The 23,833-nt window shown below is 45.4% G+C and overlaps 1 protein-coding gene across 1 annotated transcript in view; it reads left to right on the forward strand.

The window, feature by feature from the left end:
* LOC100756615 (breast carcinoma-amplified sequence 1 homolog) overlaps positions 1–23,833 on the forward strand; it is a 72,059-nt gene that overhangs the window by 43,169 nt on the left and 5,057 nt on the right. The window contains exons 8-10 of the mRNA XM_035446580.1: positions 6,668–6,709; positions 10,691–10,858; positions 21,177–21,242. Of these exons, the coding sequence (XP_035302471.1) occupies positions 6,668–6,709; positions 10,691–10,858; positions 21,177–21,242 (276 nt within the window). The remainder of the gene's footprint in view (positions 1–6,667; positions 6,710–10,690; positions 10,859–21,176; positions 21,243–23,833) is intronic.

Genomic DNA, 23,833 nt, shown 5'->3' on the forward strand with positions numbered 1-23,833 from the left:
AAGGGTGGGACTTCCTGTCCATGCTGGAGTTTGGTCTGGCTTGTGATCCTTGCTCTTAGCAACATACAAATCTTGAATAGGATCCTGCTGGTGTGTTGATCAGAGAGTTTATTGTTGTTAACAGGACCAGACTAGTCTTTGATTAACCAGTTGAGAGTCAAGTGCCTCTGGAGGAGACCAGCATGACTCTGTTCTTGAGGTTTGAATGATTCTCTCATACTGGACATTCCAGATCATAAAGAGATCAAAAAACTGAAAAACACTCATGTTATTAAAATTATTAGTAAAAAAGAAGTCATTTTAGTAGAGGTTAAGTGTATTCCATGGAATGTTTGGGACATACTTATGCTAACAAAACTATTATTTGCTAATCTGAAATTCAAATTCAATGGGCCATTAAATCACTAGGCTGCTCCCTTTCAGGGAGCCTCTGGGGTCTAGTCTTCGTCCTGTTTATTCCATTGTCAGTCTGAATGCCTGAGCGTCTCCTTCCAAACTCTGCACACTCTTCATTTGCTCCCAAGTGAGCCTCTTTCTCGGCCACTCTGTCTGGGTTTCCTTCTTGCCTCTTCAGTGCCCCAGCAGAACACATTCCCGGGCTGGGTAAGCGAGTCTCCTCTGCCCTTCTTCACGTGTTATCTGACACATATGCTCATTGGCTGTGGAAGGTACCGAACTGCCACCTGGTCCTCCCGGTCTCTCAGCCATGGACTTCTCCCAAAGATAGAGAAGGGGGGGCAGGCAGCTGCCTAAGGCTTTCATCTGCCCCTGTGCACTGAGCTGGGAAACCAGGCCAGGGGCAAATACAGGTGAAAGACAAGATCTAGATTGGGTTCATCATGGACAATGCGAGGCTTTCAGAGAAGAGCGAGACATGCCCCACCCCTCCGTAGAAAGACAGGCTTTTGCATGGCAGCAAAGCTCACAAATAGCTATGTCTTAACAGCCCACCAGGAGCCCCATGGTGTGTGTTGTTAGCACAGTTTGGATCTTTCATCAGTATCGGTTCTGTTTATTTTGAGCTCTGTGACTGCATCTGATGTATTTGAATACAGTGGAAGAATGCAAACCACCCCACATGGCTGCTGTCTTCGGGGGAAGCCTCTGCAATCCAGTCTCAGTCTTGTTTTATTTGTTTATCAGTAAAATGACGTCAGAGCATGCTCATCAAGCTCACCAGCTGGGTGAGTTTATTAATGCAGTCTCAGCAACAGACAGTAAAGGCTTCAAGAAACGGGCACAACGAGCTGAGGTTGATGTGACCTAGAACTCTGTTTTACAGAAGTCAGTGTGCCCCTTGACTGCACAAAGTGAGCCTCACATCCCACCCTGCCTGCCTCATTCCAGCTCTGGGGCCAGTGTGACTGAAGCAGTGTTTACAATGTCTCTTTGTTACTAGACTTTTGAGGGTCAGAGCCTGGGTCCTGGTAACTCTTAAAAGCTAGGCTCAGCCACTCACCCCCAATCTGCCGATTATGGGAAAGGGGGTGGGTACTTCATGTGGCCACGTTTGGAAGAGGAACAAATAAAGAGGTTCACTGACCTCCAACTCTACCCAAACCTGACTTGAGGTTTACGGTTGAATAGAAAGAAAGGGGTATGCATAGCTAAACTCTCTTGCTCAAGATACAGTCCTGCCCATCATTAACTCATGGATGTATTAAATGCTTTACATATGCAAATGAACCACACCAATCACCTTGGACTGATGTATTTAAACAAATCCATGTCCTGCCCCAACCCCACTTGACCCATCTGTGTGACTCTAGGAAGCTAAGACGGGTGATTCTAAATTGTTCTGGGCTTCCATATGTCTCTAGGATCAACCCAAAACACAAAACTGTCACCGAAGTCATTGAGAGGGAGACTCAGGCCATTCAATCTGCCTGTCCCAACTCTTGGACTCCAGCATAGTTCATCTGCCACTTGCAATATCACAGGGAGAAAGCTGCCGACCTGCATTGGCTCTCTGAGGCAGAATCCAAGGTTACTTCTTGGGCTCCTGGGTGAATCATTTAATATGGTTTATCCTCAGCACCCACAAAGTCTCTTTTCTCCATAGAACATAGACAATTTAAGTGCAGCTGAGCTGGTTTGAGTTGACCTAGCAGCCACCAGCAGGCCACGGAGAGCCAGCCATTCCATACACCGATCGCAGCGGCAGCAGACTCCGTTGGAGCTCTTATTTCCATGCGTTCGTCTTTCTGCTTTTCTCCCTTCACCACCATGCTTGTGCTCTGCTTTCTATACCCAGCTTCTCCAAGAATCTACAGACAACCGGATCTAACTACAATACAGACATTATTCTACTTGTTTCCTCCACCTGTGCTCACCTTCCAGGCTCCCCACACCCCAAAATAGAGGTCTTCCTAGGTAATCCTAGGAAACAGCCAGAGGAACCCTGGAGGGCGTACCCAGGCACCAGCACCAGTGTGTCTCAGCTCGGCTTCAGTCACATTTCCCAACACACGCTTTATCGTACAAATTCTTTGAAACAGCACCATGCTTGCCACATGACCTTGGAGTGCATGAACCCAAACTCAGAGAAGCCGTGATACTTGAGCAAGGCTGCACAGCCAAACACTAAACCTGAGCCTGCCTCTGCTGTCACAATGTCCAGGACTCGGGTTCTGAGTTGGTTTTCTCTTACACTGGGTGTGAAACGGTGGCTGGAGCTGGCCTCTCTGAATCTGTATGTTAACGGGATGTTTCAGAGGCTCATTGCTGGGAGGCTGCACCTGCAGGCAAGTTCGTAAACATCTACAAAGTTCAGATTTGATGGCTCTTAGGTACAGTCCTAAAAACACTAACATTACACGGTGCACAGCTCGTTTCCTTTTCCATTCCAGTCTAACCCTTTGGGTGACGTTAAGAGGAAATCTCTTCTTGGTAATAGCATTTTTTTTCTGTGTCACCACTTTCTAAAATCTAAAAAACAAAACAAACAAAAAATCCATATATACATAACCCTAGGCAAGCAAGAACTGTACCACTGAACTATTATATATCCCCACTCCCACCTCCACCCCCACCAGCTCCCCCCCTGTTTGAGTCAGGCAGGGTCTTGACTAAGTTGCTGTTGCTGTGGACTCTAAAAGCACAGCTCTCACCTCAAAGGGAGTAAGAGTTTACCCTGAAGTTAATTATTGGTGGCCATGGCCCAGGAACACAGAGTCAGGTTATCTGAAACACCGAGTAACAGTTTCGTGAAGTTTTCATCTTAACAGAACAAAGAAAGCCGTCAATCAGCAAGCCTCTGAAGAACATTGGTGGAAACGTTGGGTTCCAGAGGAGCTGAGTGAGGGCCTCAGCTGATCTCTTGACATCCTTCGCTTTGACGCTGGTGGGAGACAGGCGTCAGTTGGCATAGACCACAACAGCCAGCTAGATATGAGCACACACTACATCTAGCTTAAGAATTCTGTTCCCTTCCTTTGCTTTTATTTGTGCTGCTGTCGACACAGCAGAGATGCTGATAACACACTGACTAACTGACCTAAGCAAGACTACAGTCCGTTTAGAGAAAAACAGAAAGTAGATTCACCAAGTACAAGACATTCTTGAACTCGAAGATGCTTTAACATTGCTCAAGTCTAAGGGATGCTCATGAACTCTCAAAACAAGACCTTTAAGTAGATGACTCAGTGGGTGAAGGTGCTTACAGCCAAGCCTGATGACCTGAGTTCCATCCCTGGAACTCACAGGATAGATGGAGAGAAAGTTGATCTCTGACCTCCATATGCATGCTGTACCACACACAGAGACACATAAATAAAATACTTAAAACGTGTGTGGGGGGCGGTGTTTGAGTATGGTTTTAAAGTGTAACACATCAATCTCAGACTGGCCATGAAGCCACCAGGTAGCTTATCTTATCATTCTGTTCTACCTCCCAAGTGCTGGGATTTTACAGGCATGTGCCACCATGCGGGTTCACGTGACACTGGGATAGAACTTGGGTTTGTGTGTGCTAAGCAAGCATGCTGTCAACTGAGCTACATCCCAAACCCCCCAACAGGCAGAAGGATCTGGAAATCTAAAGCCACAGTGAAGACCAAAGGGCATTGGTGTTCAGAATGAATTCCTTCTGTCACCTGCACCAAGCTACCAAGCTGACAGTGTCTTCTAGAACACAGTGAGCAATGGACAAGCTAGGAACTTTACAGACAGGAACACCCAAATAAGACTTAAGACTGGTCTCTTCACAAAGAGCTGGGAAAGGAAAGAGGCCTGAGACCCTGTGAGCTCTGCTTTTAAATTGTGTGTGTGTGTGTGTGTGTGTGTGTGTGTGTGTGTGTGTGGTTCTCAACCTAACATAAACATTATTTTGATTCCTGAAGCTATTGAGGGTTGGGCTTGAGGATGTCTGGTTTTTAAAAGAATTCTTTGCATCTTTTTGTTTATTTTGATTTTTCGAGACAGGGTTTCTCTGTGCAGTTTTGGAGCCTGTCCTAGAACTCAATCTGTACACCAGGCTGGCCTCGAACTTGCAGAGATCCTCTGGCTTCTACCTCCCAAGTGCTGGGATTAAAGGCGTGCGCCACCACTGCCCAGCAATCCCTTGAGTTTTTACCTGTGTGTAGTATTAAATAGCTTTCCACTGACCTAGAAAGAATAGTTGGCTCTGTCTTAGTTACTTTTCTGTTGCTGTGATAAAACACGATGACCAAGAGCAATTTGGGGATGAAAGAGTTTGTTTCAGCTTACAACTCTCGGGTCACAGTCCATCATCGAGAGAAGTCAGGGCAAGAACTCAAGGCAGGAATCTGGAGGCAGGAGCTGATGCAGAGGTCATGTAAGGGAGCTGTTTACTGCCTTGCTCCCCATGGCTTGCTAAGCCTGCACTCTTATACAATCCTGGACCTCCTGCCCAGAGGGGCATCACCCACAGAGACCTGGGCCCTCCCATATTGATCACTAATCAAGACAATACTCCACAGACTTACCTACATGCCAAGGTTATGGAGGCATTTTCCCAGTTGAAATCCCCTATTCCCAGATATGTCTAGGTTTTTGTCAAGTTGGTGAACTCTAACCAGCACACACCCCAGGAAAGCAGCAGTCCTTGTAAATTGTTTTAACAGTGGCATCATTTCCTCATCAACAGAAGCTTTCAGAAATGTTGGGGTTCCTCTGTGCCCAGGATGTCATCCATATGGAAATAACCTGAGCAGAAAGAAACAGCCAATGACCCTAGCTAGGGAGATAGCAAGTTCACAGTCACCAAACGGGGACTTGGCTTTCAGAACAGTATGCTCTGCTCTCTAGCTATTTAACCTGAGCAAGTGACTTGGCCTGCCTGTGCCCATTTCTTACACTATAAATGGTAGGTCATATACTTGTTGTTTGAGACATATTAGAGGAAATAAGGCATAGCAGGGGCCTGAGAGACACATGTGTAAATATCCCTTCTCTTCCTCTCGTCGCTGTTACTAAACGGGACTAAAATGGGTCTAGGGAAGTGGTTTTAATCTGGAATCTAAGAAAAAAAGACACAGAAGGTCTGTGAGTATCCTGGTATCATTTGCAAAGTATTTTGTTTCTGGGAGATTCTCAAGACAGCCTGTATCCACAAGGACCCACACACCAAGGCTGAAGAACCGCGGAAGGGAAGCTATTAAGATGGCCTCCAGAGTCATAGCCAGCTGACTGAGTGTAGCATTAATAAGCTTTGGAAGATTTGGGATGCCCCCTCTCCTGTTTAGGACAGGACTCTAGAGCCAGGTGACTCCAGGGGGATAAAACAGTATCTGGATTAGAGTGTGTGGAACCCCAGGCCCTGGCCTTCTGTGTATTATTCTACTCAGGTTGAGCTTGAGCAAGACAGAGTTGACTCAGACTGAGGGCTAGTGTAGGGAGCAGCTCTCAATGCTGACCAAGGACTACAATCAGATGAGGATGGGAGCCCTCTTGTGAGGTGGGGGTGCCTGCTGCTCCATAAAGACCTGGGCGGGTTTCTCTGTTCTCTTATGGAATTTTCCTAAAAAGTTACTGTTTTTGCCTAACAGTAGCTGTGTGTTGAAGGACTGTATTCCCCTCAGGAATGTAGCTCAGTTGGTAGACTGTTTGCCCAGCATGCAGGAAGCCCTGGATTTGCTCCCCAGCACCACATAAGTAAGTACAGTAGTGCACGAGGTAGTGCCCACTTGGAATCACAGTCCTGAGAAAGTGGAGGCAAGAGGATTAGAAATTCAGAGTCATCTTTGACTACAGAGTTAATTCAAAGCTAGCCTGAAATGTATGACATTCAACAACAACAACAATATTAATAATAATAACTAATGTTATATATTATTATATAGTTATTATTATTGTTCTGTTTTTGTTGGCTACTAGAAAATGTGAAGCAAATATGTTCTTTCCCACAGCCACAACTCTGTGGCTTGTGATTTCTATGACAACCATTCATCTTCCATGCATACTCTATCTGTGACACTATGTTTATTCTTTGTCCATTGCATTTTGAAATACACAACTTATATTATCTTGCTCTACTGTTTGCCTTTGTGGAAGCCCTCCATCAAATGCTTGCTTGAATAAGGTCCACATTAACAATTCAGTATCTGAGAACTACTTTATTGGATTGGTAGACCAGATAGCCCTTTGCTTTCACGTGACTTATTGTGGTAACATCTTGACTCTTGCTTTTGTTTTTATCTTCCTCTAGTCAATTAAAGAGGATTCACTTTCCACAGGTGCAGAGGAGAATGTAAGTGACTCAGTGCCATCTTAAATCATTCCACTGTCATCTTTGGTGTGTCGGGCCATTGGGTATTCATCTTGGGGAACACTTGTTTTGCATGTCCTGTATTATACATTCAATGTAGACTCTTTCATCCCTTCTCATGATCAGGGACCAAGACGGGGGACCAACAAGGATCAATTCTTTATCATTCCCATTGAATCAATGCAAAAGTAGATCTAAAATCAGAGCATCCCCTTTTCTAGGTTGTCATCCTTTAGGGACTGAACGAGTCTACTACATGTAGCAATGGCTTTGCACATGCTTAAGGCATGGGGTTGCATCTTCTGCTTCATTCTGCTTTGGTTGATCCTTCACCTCCGTTTCCATGGTTATCCAGATTCTCACTAACTTTGGGTGGTACTCAGGTCCAGCTATTTGTGTCATGGATGAGAATGTCTTACAGTAATAATCCTGACTGTTGTCTCCACTAGAGAGCTAACCCAGGCGTCTGCACCTGGTAGACTGATGGCCAGAAATAGTTCATTCATGTCCAAAGGGATGGTGTTTATGAGATCTCTGTCTCTCTCTGTCTCTGTGTGTGTGTGTGTCTACCTCTCTATCTCTCTGTCTCTGTCTCTGTTTCTGTCTCTGCCTCTCTGTCTCTTCTCTCTCTCTCTCTCTCTCTCTCTCTCTCTCTCTCTCACACACACACACACACACACACACACACACAATGTATCTTTTCAAAATCTCATCCTGAGAGATTAATAAAGGGAGCCTTGGTAGCTTCAGGCCCAAGACAGCAGCTCTCCATGCTGAAAGCAGTGCAGACTTTGGACATTTTTATGATTGGGACAAGTGAATGCACAGCTTCTTAAAATGACAAAGGGACGCTATCACTTTGCCAAAGCAAGATGTGCTCGTATCCTCTGGAATCTCTTGGAGTCTCTTGTTCACTTAGCATGAACCGTGTTTATGCTTTCATTTTCCTTTAGTTACTGGGACTATATGGATGTTGGAAATTCAAACATTAGCTAGCATGATAGCAGGTGAACACTGGAATAGCTGTGTGTGTTTCCTTTTTTATTTACCACCCGGCTGTATGAGTCCCTTTATATATTTATTTTCATTGGCATACATTCACTTCACATGGTATTGAATTACATAAGGACATTTTCTTTTTTTCTTTCTTTTTTTTTTTCAAGACAGGGTTTCTCTGTGGCTTTGGAGGCTGTCCTGGAACTAGCTCTTGTAGACCAGGCTGGTCTCAAACTCACAGAGATCCACCTGCCTCTGCCTCCCGAGTGCTGGGATTAAAGGCGTGCATCACCAACGCCCGGCAAGGACATTTTCATACAAGTATATGGTATACTTTGAGTGTGCTACCCCCACAGTCCTGTCCCTCCTCTTTCTTCCCATCCTCCTGTCCAGTTGGTTCCCATTGTTTGTCTAGATGTGTTATTATTCTTATTAGGAGAAAAATCTTGACAATCTGTTGGTTTTGTTATTTATTGCTCCCTCGTTCCTTCCTACATTCTTTTGTCCATTCATTCACTCTTTCTTTCATTGTATCCTTTCTTTTATTTATTGAGTCAAAGTTAATAGCTCAGGAAAGCTCAGGCCTCTCTTGATTTTAGAAAGTTCTTGTGAATTTACCTGGTATTTTCTACAAACCCAGATTCTTCTCCACTGTTAACCTGAAAAGCTCAAGTCAGCTTGGAGATTCTGAGCTCTCTGAAGAGAAACTTTTTGACAGAAAAAAAAAAATTAGTGTTTCCATTCATTCTAGGATCCATGTATTCCCTGCAGCTCAGTGTTAAAATATGGAATTGATCTGAAACAGCCAAGCACATTTCACTTTGTACCATATGCTTAGAACAGGAATACAGCTGAATTAATAGATACATTCCTAATATCAAACGGTAACACAAAGCTATCAGGGATGTGAAGGAAAGCAAGACATTTTTAATGAAATGAAGAAATGTTTTATACATTGTTTTTTTTTCTTGCTTAGCCCTATACCTTATATTTCCAATTTCAAGGCTCCACATTCACCTTCTAACTTCCTATAACGTGCAAGACATAAGGCTAAACAGCTATGATGTAGGGAGCATTAACTCCAGGGCACATTTCCCCTGAACCTCAGTTTACTTTTCTATTACATGGGGATATTGACGGAACCAGTTTGTGGCTCTGGTGAGAATGAAATGAGACGGTAATTTAGGCATTAGTAAACTACAGTTCACAGACCAAATCCAGTCCACCACCTTTTTTAAATCTGGCCCACAAGTTAAAAGTGGTTTTCTGTATATTTATATGGTTGAAAAAATGAAAGAAAAATAATATCATGACATCTGGAAATCATAAATTCAAATGTCAGTGTTGACAAAGTTTTATTAGAACCGGTCACATATCCCTTTATGCATTGTCTCTGGATGTTTGCCCAATGGGGCAAGACAGGCAATAGCTTTTGCAGGGAAAGCTGGCTGCCCCCAAAAGCAGGTGCGTAGCAGGTAACATAGTGAATCCTAGTCCTACCATCATTGTTCTAGTTCCCAGGGAAATTATGCTTTTTCCTAGCTGACTAGGCATCCAGATAGAGTGAAGGAGTATGTAAAATAGAAGTTCATTTTATCTCTTCCTCCCTGGAGAAGCAACAGTGTTAATCTCTGCAGTGCCCAGTCCCCTAAACCCTCGCTGTAGGACAGCTAGAAGCCACTACCCTTGTCACTCACAGGAGCCCTGTGACTAGTGACTTCTGGAGCAATGTGGATGAACTGCCTTGTTTTGTCTAATTTCTCTACCCACATCTTTTCAAACCTATCTGCCAGCCAGTGCACAGCCCACTGTGATTCCCTGAGCTAAAGGCAGGAGTAGCATCAACGTCAAGTCTTCATGAAAAGGGAAACAGGGCCCTTGAGACCACAAAAGTTTAGAACGTCTGCTAAAATTTATAATTTTTTATATTTATAAAAGTTTATAATCCTCATTTGTAAAAAGGGGATAATGTTACCTTTGTAGCTATGTCCCAATGTCGTGTATAAGAAGTACATTGTACAATAGACATAGAAAGAGGTAGTAACTGATATAACCATCTCCAAATGGACTTGTAAGACATTGGATGCTCCAGGTCATTCGTGGTCATGGAGTAAATAGGTTTGATGCTAACACCAGTAAGAACAGTAAGAACCAGTAGCATTAGCTAAGTGTTATGGTGCCTGGCACAGTAAGAACTTGATGTGTGTTGCCTGATTGTTACTGATCTGCCTTAGTCACTGTCCTATTGCTGTGACAAATGCCATGACCAAGGCAACTTACAAAAGAAAGCAATTAATTAGGGGCTGGTTTATCATTTCAGTGGATTAGTACATGACCATCATGGTAGGAAGCATGGCAAAGGCAGGCAGGCATGCTGGTGGCACTTAGCCAAGAGCTCACATCTGATCCACAATCTGGAGACACACAGAGAGAGGTAACTAGAGAGCCTCAAAGCCCACCCCCAGTGACACAACTCCTCCAACAAGGCCACACCTCCTAATCCTTCCCAAATAGTTCCACCTACTGGGGGCCAAGCATTCAAACATTTGAGCCTCTGGGGGCCACTCTCATTCAAACTACTACAGATCTCTATACAGGCTGGGTGTAATTGTTCCGGGGGCAGACCAAAGAGAGACTTACTGGAATGGAAGGGTGGAAGGGACTTTATCTATTTCTCTCACCTTCATGGGAAAGGAGTTTGCCAACCCCACTCCTATCTGTCTGGCTGCCTCTTTGTCTGTCCAATGATCAGCACTCATCTGTCTGTGAGCTCATTAAATACACCCTGAATATTGCCTCTTGAATATTCGCCTGCATAGGATCTAGTCACAGGTTCAAACCCACAGCAACTCTGCAGATGGGAGAACCAAAACTCTTTCATAAAACATGTTATGGGGGAATATTTAGGTCGAGGGGGGTGTTGTTTTGTTTTGTTTTACTTCCTTATTACCTGGCAAAACAATCCAGGCGGTGTGTGAGCCACCAGTAGAGACTGTAAAGTTTGAGGAAGTAGAGTCGGCTTTACAAACTGTGGATCTCAATGAAGAAGAGGCCTGGCCCGAACCCACAGATGTAAAAGTTAAGGAAGAAAACAAACCCCGGAGGACTCCTCTGATGGCGTTTCTCAGACAAATGGTAAGCCACCTTCCGTCCATCTGCCCATCCGTCCATGTGTGCAGAACAGACTTGCAGCTCATCTTCTGATGGTAGGGGGTGGGTCCTACCCATGGCGTGAGTTGTGGCTGTGGTGAGACGCGGGTGCTATGGATGGGCTCCGTGAGTAGGTTCCCTCTCACTCTTCCTTTTGGTCCTAAGGTCTGCTCATTGCTACTATTCTTTCACTTCTGCTAATCCCCTTTTTAGTGAATTAAGAGGTTTTTGGTTATAAATATTGGCAGCAGTATCCACCCAGAAGTTAATTTCATTGCTGGATTTGCATTGTATGTTTGCTGTTTGTTTCAGTTGTTGGCAAATGATACTGCTTTCTCATTATTCAAATGAATTGTTTGCATAAAGAACATAAGAATATGTGAAGATGGAGCTGGAGATAGCTTGCTGGTTAAGAGCACATGGTGCCCTTGTGGAGGACCAGGGTTCTGTCCCAATGCCCACTTCAAATGGCTCCCAACTGTCTGTAACTCAAGTTCCCAGAGCTCCAGTGCCTTCTTCTGGCCTCTGAGGATACTGCACATATAGGGTGCACATAAACATTTTAAAAATAATTTTAAAGAACATGTAGATAAATTAAAACAGACCTTTAAAAACAATATAAGGCATTTTCTGGATTAAGTACTGAATAATACAACTTATAGCCAGGCATAGAGGTTTATGCCTTTAATCCTAGCACTCAAGAGGCTGGGGTGGTTTCCAAGTTCAAAGCCAAACTGGGCTACACAGTGAGCTTCAGTCTGCAAAATAAAAAGGCCAAAACTATCCACTGAAATCCAGAAGTTCTGAAGGTGACGATGAGATACGGAACAATCTAGGCCATTTAAATGCAGTAATGGTTGCTTAATATTCTTACAATGGATATATATACAGCTGCATAGCTTGGTTGATGAATTAGTCACACTCTTAATCCGTGTGGAACAGAAAGAATGTGGGCAGACACCTTTGGGTCCTTTAAAAAACTAAAGTCAGCCAGGTGAGGGCAGCAAAACCCAAGGGAGAGAGGTCATCGGTTTAATTCTCTTTAATGAAGAACAAGACTTTCGCCCTTGGGCGCCTCTATTTCCATATCTGGGAGTCTAATCCATTTGGAAAAAAAAAACAAAAAACAAAAAAACTCCCCAGTTTCAGAAGGCTATTAAGAAGAATGCAGACAAAATAAAAGCCAGCCAAAGCCCTGCAGGCGGGAACTGAGTCTTAGAAGATATTGGCAAAGGCCTGCTCTCTTCTGGGGGCTCCTGGAATGGAGGGTGTGGAAGCCGTGGGTAGGTTAAGGCTGAGCACCTCTCCTCTCAGTGCCCACTTGCTTTAAATATGGGGTCAAGATTTGAGACTTGTAGGCCAGTGAGATGGCTCAGCAGGTCAGGGCACCAGCTACCGAGCTTGGCAACCTGAGTTCGATCTCCCAAACCCACGTGGTGGAAGGACCTCCATATGTGCGCTGTGGCATTCATGCGTGAGAGCGGACATGATGTGCATACAACACAAAACCAGTGTGGTTAGAAAATAATAAGATTCGAGAGCTTTGGGCCAAGGGGCAGTCTCGGTAGATAAACTCACTTCCTGCCCAAGCCTGAGGACCTGGTTGCGGCCCCAGAACTTGTGTGAAGTGCCGATGCAGTACCACGCATCTGCCATGCTAGCCTTTCAATGGGCGATGCCAAGTGGAGTCAGAATTTAAGATTCACAAGCCAGCTGGCCTGGTGGCCCCATCAGCAGCAGAGACAACACAATAGATGGCAGGAACCGACTCCCAAAAGTTGTTCTCTGACCTCCACATGTGTGTCATTGCATGAGAGAGCCTGTTTTTCCATGACACCAGTAAACATATCTGGTGATATGAAAGGGGTCAGATTCCATGTTTCTGGATAAAGCAGGGAAACATAGAAGAATCAGCAAATAGAATTATCTATCCCCTCTTCCAAATCTCCAGGCAGCTCACTTCACTGAAAAAGGGAGAAAGAGACAAGAAACTCCAAACTAAACATAAAAACATAGTCCATCTCCAGCAAATCCTTGAGCTGGGGGAGATTCATACCGTGTGACTTTACGCCTCAATGCTGCCTGCTAGATGCTGTTTTCTGAAAGGCTGGTAAAAATTGGAGGCAGAGGAGGCCTTTGGAGCTGGCCCTCCCGAGGCAGCCCTTAGCAATCAGTGTGCTCATTGCTCTCCTCACCCGCTAACTTGAACTACCCTTTTTGTTTAAAGCCAATCCAAAGCTCCGGTGATTGCTGGATTCACACCATCACCCCCAAAACTCCTGGCACCCAGTTATTCCCTGCTGTCACTCAGGCCATCTTGGCTCACTCTGGTTATGCCCTGTCCCCACTACGCTACTTCCACAGTCTCCTTGACTTGAGTGAATGATTTATAACCCTCACAGTAGCCATTACTCTTTGATAATGATTGTCGAGTCCAACTTTTCCATTTTGTTCATTTACTGTTCAACAAAGAGTCACTAAGTGTAGACTGATGGGCCCGGCACCAGGGAGAGACCAGTTAACATAAAGAGTCCCATCCCCTCGGGGAATCAAACCCAGTGTAAGGGGGCAAGACCTTCATGCTGAACTCTGCTCACACTCAGTGAGTAGCTCCAGTATCCCCATGAAGTCTGATCCCTTCTTTTGCCTGCATGAAGGATGTACATGCACTCAAGAAACCTTTTTTTTTTCTTTTACATTAATTTATTTTGTATGTTGGGGATGAAGTACACATGTGGAGGTCAGAAGGCAACTTGTAGAAAGAAGTCAGCTGTCTCCTTCCATCCTGTGTGTCCTAGGACAAGCTCGGGTTGTCAAACTGGGAGGCAGACACCTTTGCCCACAGAGCCATGCCCTGGACTGGACTTGACATTCACTTTCATGTATGTGTATTAATGTCCCCGAAGGGAGATCCCTGGAAGGTGGGCCCCATGGTTACTTTCAGGAAACTTTTTTTTTTTTTTGGGTAGTATATTCATGGCCTCTAAGTTGACTTAAAATTTGAATTTACACAGGGGATCAAGGCAGGAGGCCTGCCCTAAGGGATTGGAAATAGACCATGTGACTTCCACTAAGGGTTAGGACAACCTTTTAAAGCCAAATAACTAGATGCTTCAAACACAGTTTTACATAATTAGAAAATTATAATTTCATTTAAAATAATTGATTTCATGGAATAGCCAATAGCAAAACCTCTTGTTTGTATCCAACTCCAGTAGCCAGAGAGGTGGCTGCCAGCCTCTGTGTCGCGTCTCTTCCTTTCAGATGACAAATCTTAGTGTTTTGTGGCACAGGAATTCTTTGTTGATTTTTTTTTTTCAAACAAATGCACTGTGCTATTCATTTCATTACTTTTCTTTAATCTTGTTTCTTTGGCTTTTGGAGACAGGCTTTTACTATAATGCTTGAAATTCACAATGTGGCCCAATCAGGCCTCAAACTCATGGCAATCCTCCTGTCTCACCTTCCAAGTGCTGTGATTAGAGATGTGCGGCTCCATGCCCCACTTGGCTTAGTTTATTTCTTTCCAGAAGTCACCCTCTCACAAATTGGAAGATCTTCATTTCTAATGTAACTATATTTCAGGTAAAAGAAAGTAGAGTTCTATAAACGCTGCCACAACACACCGACACAGATAGTTGACTAAACCACCAGAGTCCCACCGGCTGCTACAGACTCCAACATAATTGCAAGGGATGTCTAAGACATCAGCCCGTCAGAAAAGAGAAATAGATCCTTACACATACTAATCAGCTATGTCAAGAAATTGACTGAAATGCTAGTGTATTTTTATAGCATGAGTAGGCAGAGGGCTGTGTTCGGGTACCTAATCACCAGGTGTAGGCAAATTCAAAACCAGAAATGTGGGAGATAGACATACGTGGATTTCAGATTTCTCATCTGTCAGTACAATAACAAACAGCCCACTTTCCCTCCACACCAGTTTGAACTACATTGTTCCATTTAATCCCCCTTGGGAGTCTTTCTCTGGCCCACTGGTTTTATAAGAAAATCCTGGTCGGTGTGATGTCCTCGGGCTGAGGGGAAGACTTTGAGCTTTAATAGCAGGCCAGCTAAAGGCCCAAATGAGGAGTCAGCCAAGAAATATAGTTCCCTGTTAATTATAGTCAATCTAATAGGCTAATAAATCTTCAAAAATTAGTATTTGCAGGGGAAAGGAAGATGGTTTGAAAGGGGAATTATAAAACAAAATACAGAAGTCTTTAGGCCAAAGCTCTGGATCTCAAACTCCCCCCTCAGGTATTAAAATATTAATAACAGGTGGTAAGGATAGGCTCCAGGTTGGTTCCAGCACCAATGTCAGGCAGCTCATGCCCGGGGGCTCTGACGCCCTCTTCTGGCTCCTGTGGACACCTACACACAAATAAACACACAAATAAGTAAAATTAGAAAAAGATTTCTGAAAGTCAAACCTCCCTGGCTGTAATAAATGCTCTCACTTCTTCCGAGTGACCATCATGACTCTGAGCCTGGAGAGGGGCTGAGCAACTCACCCAAACCTGGAGCAGCCTTGGAGATCCAAGTCAGGTGTTCCCTGTCATTTCATTTTTGTCATTCCTGAAGCTGCCCTTTGACCCGGATATTATTGCTGCTTCCTGTGCGGCCATTGGTTTCTGGAGTTTGTGGAGGCAGTATGATGCTGAGCTCCATCTGGGGGTTCTCTTTTACAGTTTTCTCTGCAATGCTGTCTTTATATGTTGGGCTACTGGTCTTAAGATTACAAGGCAAAAGAGGAAAATTAATGCTTGGCTTATGTGAAGCTCGGGTGTAGGGCTCTTGAGTAGATTTGTTCTTATAATGAAAGTTCCATACAAACAGACAGATCGTTTGTATGACTGACTGGTTCCTACTTCAAATGAGCATCTCAGTGAGACAGAGAACTGGGATTACCTTGTGGACCTGGACATTTAATGAAGATCCATTTCCTTGGATCTAAATTAATACAGTTGAGTTAGGGAATGTTATTGCTAATATTCTTACACTGTATTAAAATTTTTACCCCAAACTGAGAGTGGTGACCTACATCTGTAATCACAGCATTCAGGACAGGGAGGCAAGAGGACCAGAAGTCAAGGTCACCCTTGGGTACATATTAAGTTCTAGGCCAACCTGGGCTACATGAGACTCTGTGTCCATTAAATAAATAAATAAACAAACAAACAATCACCCTACTGCTTCTTTGCCTTGGAGGTGGTGTTTTTTGTTTGTTTGTTTGTTTGTTTTTTGAGATCGGTCTCTCCATGTAGCCCTGGTTGTCCTGGAACTCACTATGTAGATCAGGCTGGCCAGAGCTCACAGAGATCCACTATGGTGGCCATTCTTGGTTGTCGCTTGTCTACCTCTGGAATGAACTATAATCCAGAAATGGAGGGCACACCTATGAGAGATTATTTTTGCTTGGGTGCATCCACTTCTAGTCCTGACTTTGGAGGTGGGAAGATGTTCAGCTTTGATCTGGATCTAGAGGCGGGAAACACAACTTTAATCCGGGCCACACCTTCTGCTGGAAGTTTATATATGACGTCATGGAAGGAGGAGGCTGCCGCCCTTTGCCTGCTTGCCCTCACCGTGCCAGCCAGTCCATTCCTTTACTGGGTTAGAGCTTACTTCTGATTCCTGTGTGTACTGAAGACCAGCTGAGACATCCAGGCTTGTGGACTAAGAAACTACTAGATTCTTGGATTTTTTCGTTCCCAGCCAGCCATTGTTGGTAGCTGAACTGCGTCCTGTAAATCATTCCAATAAATTCCATAGATAGATAGAGAGAGAGAGAGAGAGAGAGAGAGAGAGAGAGAGAGAGAGAGAGAGAGAGAATCATCACATAGTTCTGTTACTCCAGAGAACCCTGACTAATGCATCCACCACGCCTTTGCTTCCCAGCGCTGGGATTAAAGGCTTGATTGAGTCACCACACCCCCTTCCACCACTTAGCTGTCAGTTTTGGCATTTGTATTCCTTTCCAAATGAAATGTGAACTGTCCCCCAAATGTTTCTTCTCTAATGTTGGCCATCTAAGTGACCCATCTGGAAATGGCTCCAGTATCCCTCAGAGTATCAAGTTATCCGAATGCATGAACACCGTGCAAGCAGTAAAAACCCGAACCGTTAACAGGCAAGGCTCAGACACCACAACAAGATTCTATCTCTAAATTGCAAGCTGGAGTCCTGAGCCACTTCACCTTTGTCTCATGAATAAAACCATGGGTGAAACAAGTTCCTCGGCAGAGAGCAGGAACATCTGTGAAATTGTTTCCGAGCCTCGAAACTTTTCTACGTGACACTGAATGGTTTCTGAAAGAATTTTAGTGTCCTCAAACCATAAGGTCACTGGAAAAAAAAAAAATAGAGCCTTGGTGGCTACGGTAGTTTGGATGACCAAGCCCAACACCGATTATCTGAGTTGTCACTGATGAGGGCTGGCTCTGTGGAGGCGTTAGGTTCTGGGGAGGGCAGGTGGGAGGTGTCGTTATGCATGATAGGGCTGATTAAGGAAGTGGCCTCAGATGAACTTAATGACACCTTCGTCTGACACCAGAAGTCAGTTAGCTTGGCATACACCCAGCTTCTTATGCCTGAAATGAAAAGAGGAAAGCCATCAGAAGGCGTGAGAGACTGTCCCATTTTTCCTTAAGAAGGATGGAATTGACAGCCGTCTTCCTGAGGTCCTGGAGGTCTGCTCTCACACTGCCAACACAGCATAGTACTGATCTGACCCAGTTCTCCAAGACTACCAAAGAGACAAAGGAATAGAAAGCATATCCCACCCCTGACCTGGAAAAGCACCTATGGAATACCAACTTAAAGAAGTTGTGGAAGGGCCATTGTTTTTGTTGTTGTTTTGGTTTGCTTTTTATTAAAAGCTATTTCATGCATGCATGTTATAGTGGTTACCTTTCTATTGCTGTGATAAAACACCATGCTCAAAGCAGCTAATAAAAGAAGTTTACGGTGGTTGGAGCTGGAAGCTGAGAGTTAGGTCTTGAGCAGAAAGGAACAAGCAGAGAAATAGCAATGGTGAAAGTCTTTAACCTCTCAAAGCTGCCTCCAATGACACGCTTCCCTAACAAGCTCACACTTTGGAAGGATCCCCAAAAAGTGTCACCATCTGGGGACCAAGTATTCAAATGCCAAAGCCTATGGGGACCATTCTCATTCAGTCCACCACACATAGGTTGATATTTTGCAACTCACCATTTCCCTGGGAGGGGATGGTTGGTTCACTTGGTGAACTGTTTGATTTCCAAGTATGTTGACCTACATTTCACCCCTAGAGCCCATATTTAAAAGGCCAGGCATGATAACACATGCTTGTAATCCCAGCACTCGGAAGCAGAAACAAGTAGTTCTCTGGGGTTCACTGGTTAGCCAGCCTCCCTAAACTGGTGATTTCCAGGTTCAGTGGGAGACTCTTCTTCAAAAATGACAGGTGGGTGCTTCTAGGGGGGATGTCACTCAGTGTGGACCTGTGGCCTCCACAAGCAAATGCACACTGCCACACAGGAACACCTCCCCACTCACCCACACAGACAAACACACACAGTCCCACCCAGGCTAACTGCTGTGGACAGAGCCATATCCTGAAGGCCTCTCTGGAGCGTGAGTCAGCAGAAGGGGTCTGTCTGCTGAACCCAGGGGGCCAAGTGAGATACCAAAGTGCAGTACTCTAGCAGGTGGTAGGGGGGCTGGCCACAATAACCAAAGAAGTCGATTCCCTTTTCTCAGCACTCTCAGGCAAGGTTGAGCCTCTTAGAACAGCCCAGGAGACCACAGAGACCTTCATGACCTGGGATCTAAATTCCATGTTGAGGACACACTGATCCTTGGTGAATCCCACAACACTGAATTCTCTGAGAAGAGTGCATGGAAGCCAGGAACAGCAGCTGTCTTAGTCATTGTTGTGAGGAGACACCATAACCAAGGTGACTCTCACAAAGGAAGATTTAAATTGGGGGCTTGCTTACGGTTCTAGAAGATAAGCTTATACCACCAAGGTGGAGAGCATGGTGGCTGGCTGGCAGGCAGGCGTGGTGCTGGGAAAGCAGCTGAGAGCTACTTTTCAATCCACAGGCAGCAGGGAGAGACAGAGAGAAAGAGACACTGGACCTAGCATGGGGTTTTGACATCTCAGAGCCCCCATCCCAGTGACACACTTCCTCCAACAAGGCCACACCTCCTAATCCTTCTAATCTTTCTCAAACAGTTCCACTCCCTAGGGACCAAGCATTCAAATATGAGCCTGTAGGGGTCATTCTCATCCAAACCACCACAGTGGTACATGCCGGTAAATCCCAGTTACTCAGAAGGCTGGAGCAGAAAGATGACAAGTTCAAGGCCTGCCTGTCTCAAAGAACAAAGATAAAGGAAGTTCATAGAGTTTGGCCGCACCCCACGCTCCATCCCTAACCAATGCGTGCATGCGTCCATGGCATGTGTGCTTATATGCATGCTTGCCTGTACATGGGTACACATTTGAGGGGGTGTCAACGTGAATGTGTGCCTGAGGCTGGTGTTGGGAGTCTTCCTTATGTTACTGCAGTCTCTTAGTTGAACCTGGTGCTCTTAGGTAGGGCTCTCCTAGCTAGCCAGGTGCTCCAGGAATCTCGTTTCTTCCTCCCGTGCACTGGGATTACAAATGGTCACCATGCCCACCCAGCTTCCTGGGATCAGAACTCTGTCCTCACACCCGCTGCTTTCACCAAAGGTGCTGAGCCAGCTCCCTGCCCGCTCTAATGTTCTTAGGATTAACTGTTCTTGGATGTGCATTGTGAGTGCATGCTGTCTTCTAAAAGAACAGCCCAGTTGATAACAGTGTAGGTGAGAGTCTCGTCTTCAGCCCACGCTGCTCCCGCCCCATGATGCGAAGTAATGACTAGCTGTTCAGAGATTCGACCTGAGTTGCTGTTGTTGATGAGACCTGAGCGTTCGTCATCACATCGTGTGGGTATTTGATTGCGTCGAGCACTGGGCATTACTGTGTGCACAGTTAAACTACAGAGCTCAGGGTGAGTCTGAGTGTGACCGAGGCCAGTTCGAGCATTAATGTGCTCAGAACCCCTGAGGGGCTTGTTAAACACAAGAGGCTGAGCCCTAGCCCCCAGAGTCTGATTCAGCGGGTCAGCATCTAAGCAGGTGTGAAGAATTTGCATCGCTCTAACAAGTCCCCAGGTGAGTCTGATGCCTCTGAGCCCGTGGCTACCCATTTGCAACCACAAGCTCCGCTCACCTGGTTGACTGAATACAGGATGCAGAGTTAACTAGATGCAGCTTGTCAAGGAAGTCACTGGCTCTAGGGGGCGCTAAAGAACGGAGAATGGAATGCCGAAAATAGCGGAAGAGTTAGCAGCCAGGTGGTACCAGTGGACGGCTACAATGCCCAGCTGTTCATTCTTTCATTCATTCATGTTTAATCGCCTCCTCCTCCCAACACTACTTTCTTTCTTCTCCTCCTTACCCTTCTGAAAAAAGGATCTCATTTAGCCCAGGCTACTTTGTGGTCCTGCTGCCTCAGTCCAAATATCTATTCACCCCAGATAGGGGGCCAGTGACTGAGCAAAGTACCAACTCCACTGAGGTCTTACATGGTAAATTAATGAGTTTATTGGCCTTGCTTGCAGAGCATGAGTGAGGGGTGACTTACAGGAACTTCGGTGACCCCAGAGCAGCCGCAGCACCGGAAGGTCTCACCCCAGCAAGGACAGTGACTTCCCCATAGCCAGCTCGAGCTAGCTAATGGAGCTACACCCCTCTCCCCAGTTAGCCTTCTGCACCTGTCAGTCCTAGTACTTCCCGAGACAACACACAGAATTCACACAGCTGGGAAGGGAGGGTGGGAAAGAGTGGCTGGAATCTCAGGTGTGGGTCTAATGACCCCCCTCCTCTCTATAAGGGACAGTCAACAGGCCTGACTTAGAGGGTCTCTGATGACAGTCACAGCTGCTCCATGGCAGTGGCTGTTATGTCCAGAGGGCCACACTCTGTAACAGCAGGTGTTCCCAGCAGAGCCAACCTCATCGCTGTTGCTTTCCTTCATCCCAGAATTACACAATCCCAGGGGCTTGGGACTCATGCTGCTCCTCTGGGAAGCTAACACTTGAATTCCATTGGATTCTGATGACCCAAAGGTCCACACCTCTGTGAGTGACCCCTTCCTAGTTGCTCTTCTAGTGCCTGACCCTGAATCTCAGTAATAAACGGTGGGGGTCATCGGTTTTGGAAGGGCATACATCTGTTGTTGTTGCTGTGCTTCGGTCACTCAAAGGCCACTGTCTGTTTGTTATTGTAGTCAGTGAAAGGGGATGGAGGGACCACCCGCTCAGAAGAAAGTAATGGGAAAGACTCCACTTGCCAAGTAAGTGACCCTGACCTCACTCTGGTGGTGGGGTTAGCTGGTGCCTGCTCTCTTCTCTCCAGATTGTCAATGCAATCCTCAAGTCATTGTGAAACATTTCCTGATTAAGCAACTACTGTATACCCAACACTGTTGGGCTCTGCAGACATGGTTTAAACAAGTCTTCAGCTATGTCTCACTCCTCTCTTCGTATGGAAAACTCCTTCCAAGCCTTCAAGTTTTAGCAGAAATGTCACCTCCTCAGAGAGATCCTATACCCCTCGTTGTCACTACCGTCTTGTTCGAATACTTCATGAACTGTCCTGCCTCTCCTGGTTCCCGCCCCCATGTCTGGAACACCATGGAACAAATGGTGCTCCCATTTCTCTATCCCCATGTGGTGCCTGGCACACAGTAGGGACGATCCTAAAACACAGGGATGGTGCTCATTTCCTTAGTTGCTGTATTCTTAACAGAACATTTTATATCTGCATGGGATCTCTCTTTAAAAATGGGATCATTGGGCTGGGGATGTAACTCGCTTAGTAGAACATACTAAGCCTAACATACGCAAAGCCCTGGATTCCATCCCAGCACTGCCGAAGACCAGGCATGGTAGCTCATGTCTGCAATCCCAGCACTTGAGAGTCAGAGGGAGGGAAATTAGGTGTTCGACATCATCTAATGACCCCCTAGTTTATAATCTGGCACTTCTTTTAATTAAAATAGATACCTCTATGAAAATATCAAATACTCTCGTATTAATTTTAATAATATAAAAAAGTACTTAAAAGCTTGGATTTTAGACTCAAAGGGCCTAGATCCTGGCTTAGCTAAGGATTTTTTGGTTTTTAAGGGTTTTTTGCTGTAAGTGTTTTGGCAGAATCTCCCAGTGCCTCTGTTTTCACTCCTAGGAGGATGCAGGGGAAGCAGACTTGATAGGGCATCCAGCTAGATGAATCAGTACTGAGGAAGCATAAGAACATGGAAGGCTTCATAAATTGTTTTATACATTTTATATGGCAGTGTAAGCTGCCATAACAAAACACCATACACTGAGTGTCTTAAACCACAGAAATTTCTTTTCCCACATTTCTGTTGCTGGAAAGGCTAAAGTCAAAGTATTGCTGTTGTTCAGTCTCTAGAGGAGGTTCTCTCCCTTGCTTGCAAATGGCTGCCTCCTGCCTTGCAGAGGAAATAGGGAAGATAGGAGGAGGGGGGAAGAAGAGTGCCCCCTAGTGTCTCTTCCTATAATAGTGCTAAGCCTTTGGAATCAGAGCCCCATCAGGCAGCCTCATTTAACATGAATTATTACTTTACTCCAAATGCAACCACAAAAGGGAGCCACCATTTCAACGTATGAATTGGGGTCACATGATCCAGCCCATTGCAAGTGCTATTTGACATTGTTATTAAACTGTTGGTAAGGATCCTATATTCACATCGCATGAGTCTACAGCATAATTCAGAATACAGATAAAGTGTCCATTTCTGTTAATAATTAGAAAACTTATATATGTATGGACAGAAGGAACAAGGAAAAGCTCTGTTCCCAGATGGAGTTTTTCTGGAGAAGGGAGGGGGAGTCCCTACAGCTGGGCAGTTAGAGCGGTGGGCCACTAGTGTGTCGTCACCCTGTGTCATCGTTTCCCAGTGCCTCTGTGCACTGTGCACTCAGAGCCTCACAGTTTCTTAAAAAGAGGAACTTCAGGCATGGTTAAGAGGGTGACCACTCTTCTATTGGCCTGTTGGCTGGGGACTTTCCTAAACGTCAAGCTGTCAGTTGTATGTCCTGGAACCACCTTCCTCTAAGAAAACCCAACATGGTCTCTACCCTGTGTTTGACATTCCCCATGGGCCAGATGTGGTAATTTGATCCTCTGATCTGAGGCTGTACAGGTGAGGACATGAAGGGACTCTTGATGCCTGGTTACACCACAAGGACATGATGGAATTATACTCAAGTCAGGTCTCTGATTCCGCTGTAATGTTTTGAGTCACTGCTAGATACTGGCATCTTCCACCCAATTTGTGGAAATTTGGGGGGTTTCACAGCATCACTGGTTCCTGGCCTTCCCAAGGAACATGGGGGTAGGGTCCCCTTCATCCAGAGGAGACAGTTGCTCCGGGCTTCCTATGCTGCTCAGGGCTTCTCCTCTGTGTCTCAGTACTTGCTGTAGCTTTGGCTGCAAGGAAATGACAGGGTTAGGGACACACATGGCTGCAGAATAATTTGAAGAGTGTTGCCTACCTCAGGGTCATCTACTTCCTGGAGAGCTGCCGTCTCTCTGAGCTCAGTACCAGAGTGGCCTGTCTTCTTGTCTTCCAGCTTCTTTCTCAGAGCTGTGCTGGGTTCACGACTGCACAACGCCAGCCTTTATTCAGGGTCAACACTGCAGCTCTGCCGTGGGACTTCCTGCCTGGAACTATGAACCAGAGTTTGGAGACCTGTATCACGGGTCAGATGTGGCCCATGGGGCAATAGTTCTACTTCCATTGTTTGCTGTGACTTACAAAGCTGCTGTCAAAGCTGATGCTGATTGCATTTCAGAAGAGTTCTTTGTCAAGGTCTCAGAAGCCTCATGTGGGGCCATGGAACCACCAGCGTTTGG

This window comes from Cricetulus griseus, chromosome 6, assembly GCF_003668045.3.
Source record: "Cricetulus griseus strain 17A/GY chromosome 6, alternate assembly CriGri-PICRH-1.0, whole genome shotgun sequence".
NCBI classification, from domain to species: domain Eukaryota; kingdom Metazoa; phylum Chordata; class Mammalia; order Rodentia; family Cricetidae; genus Cricetulus; species Cricetulus griseus.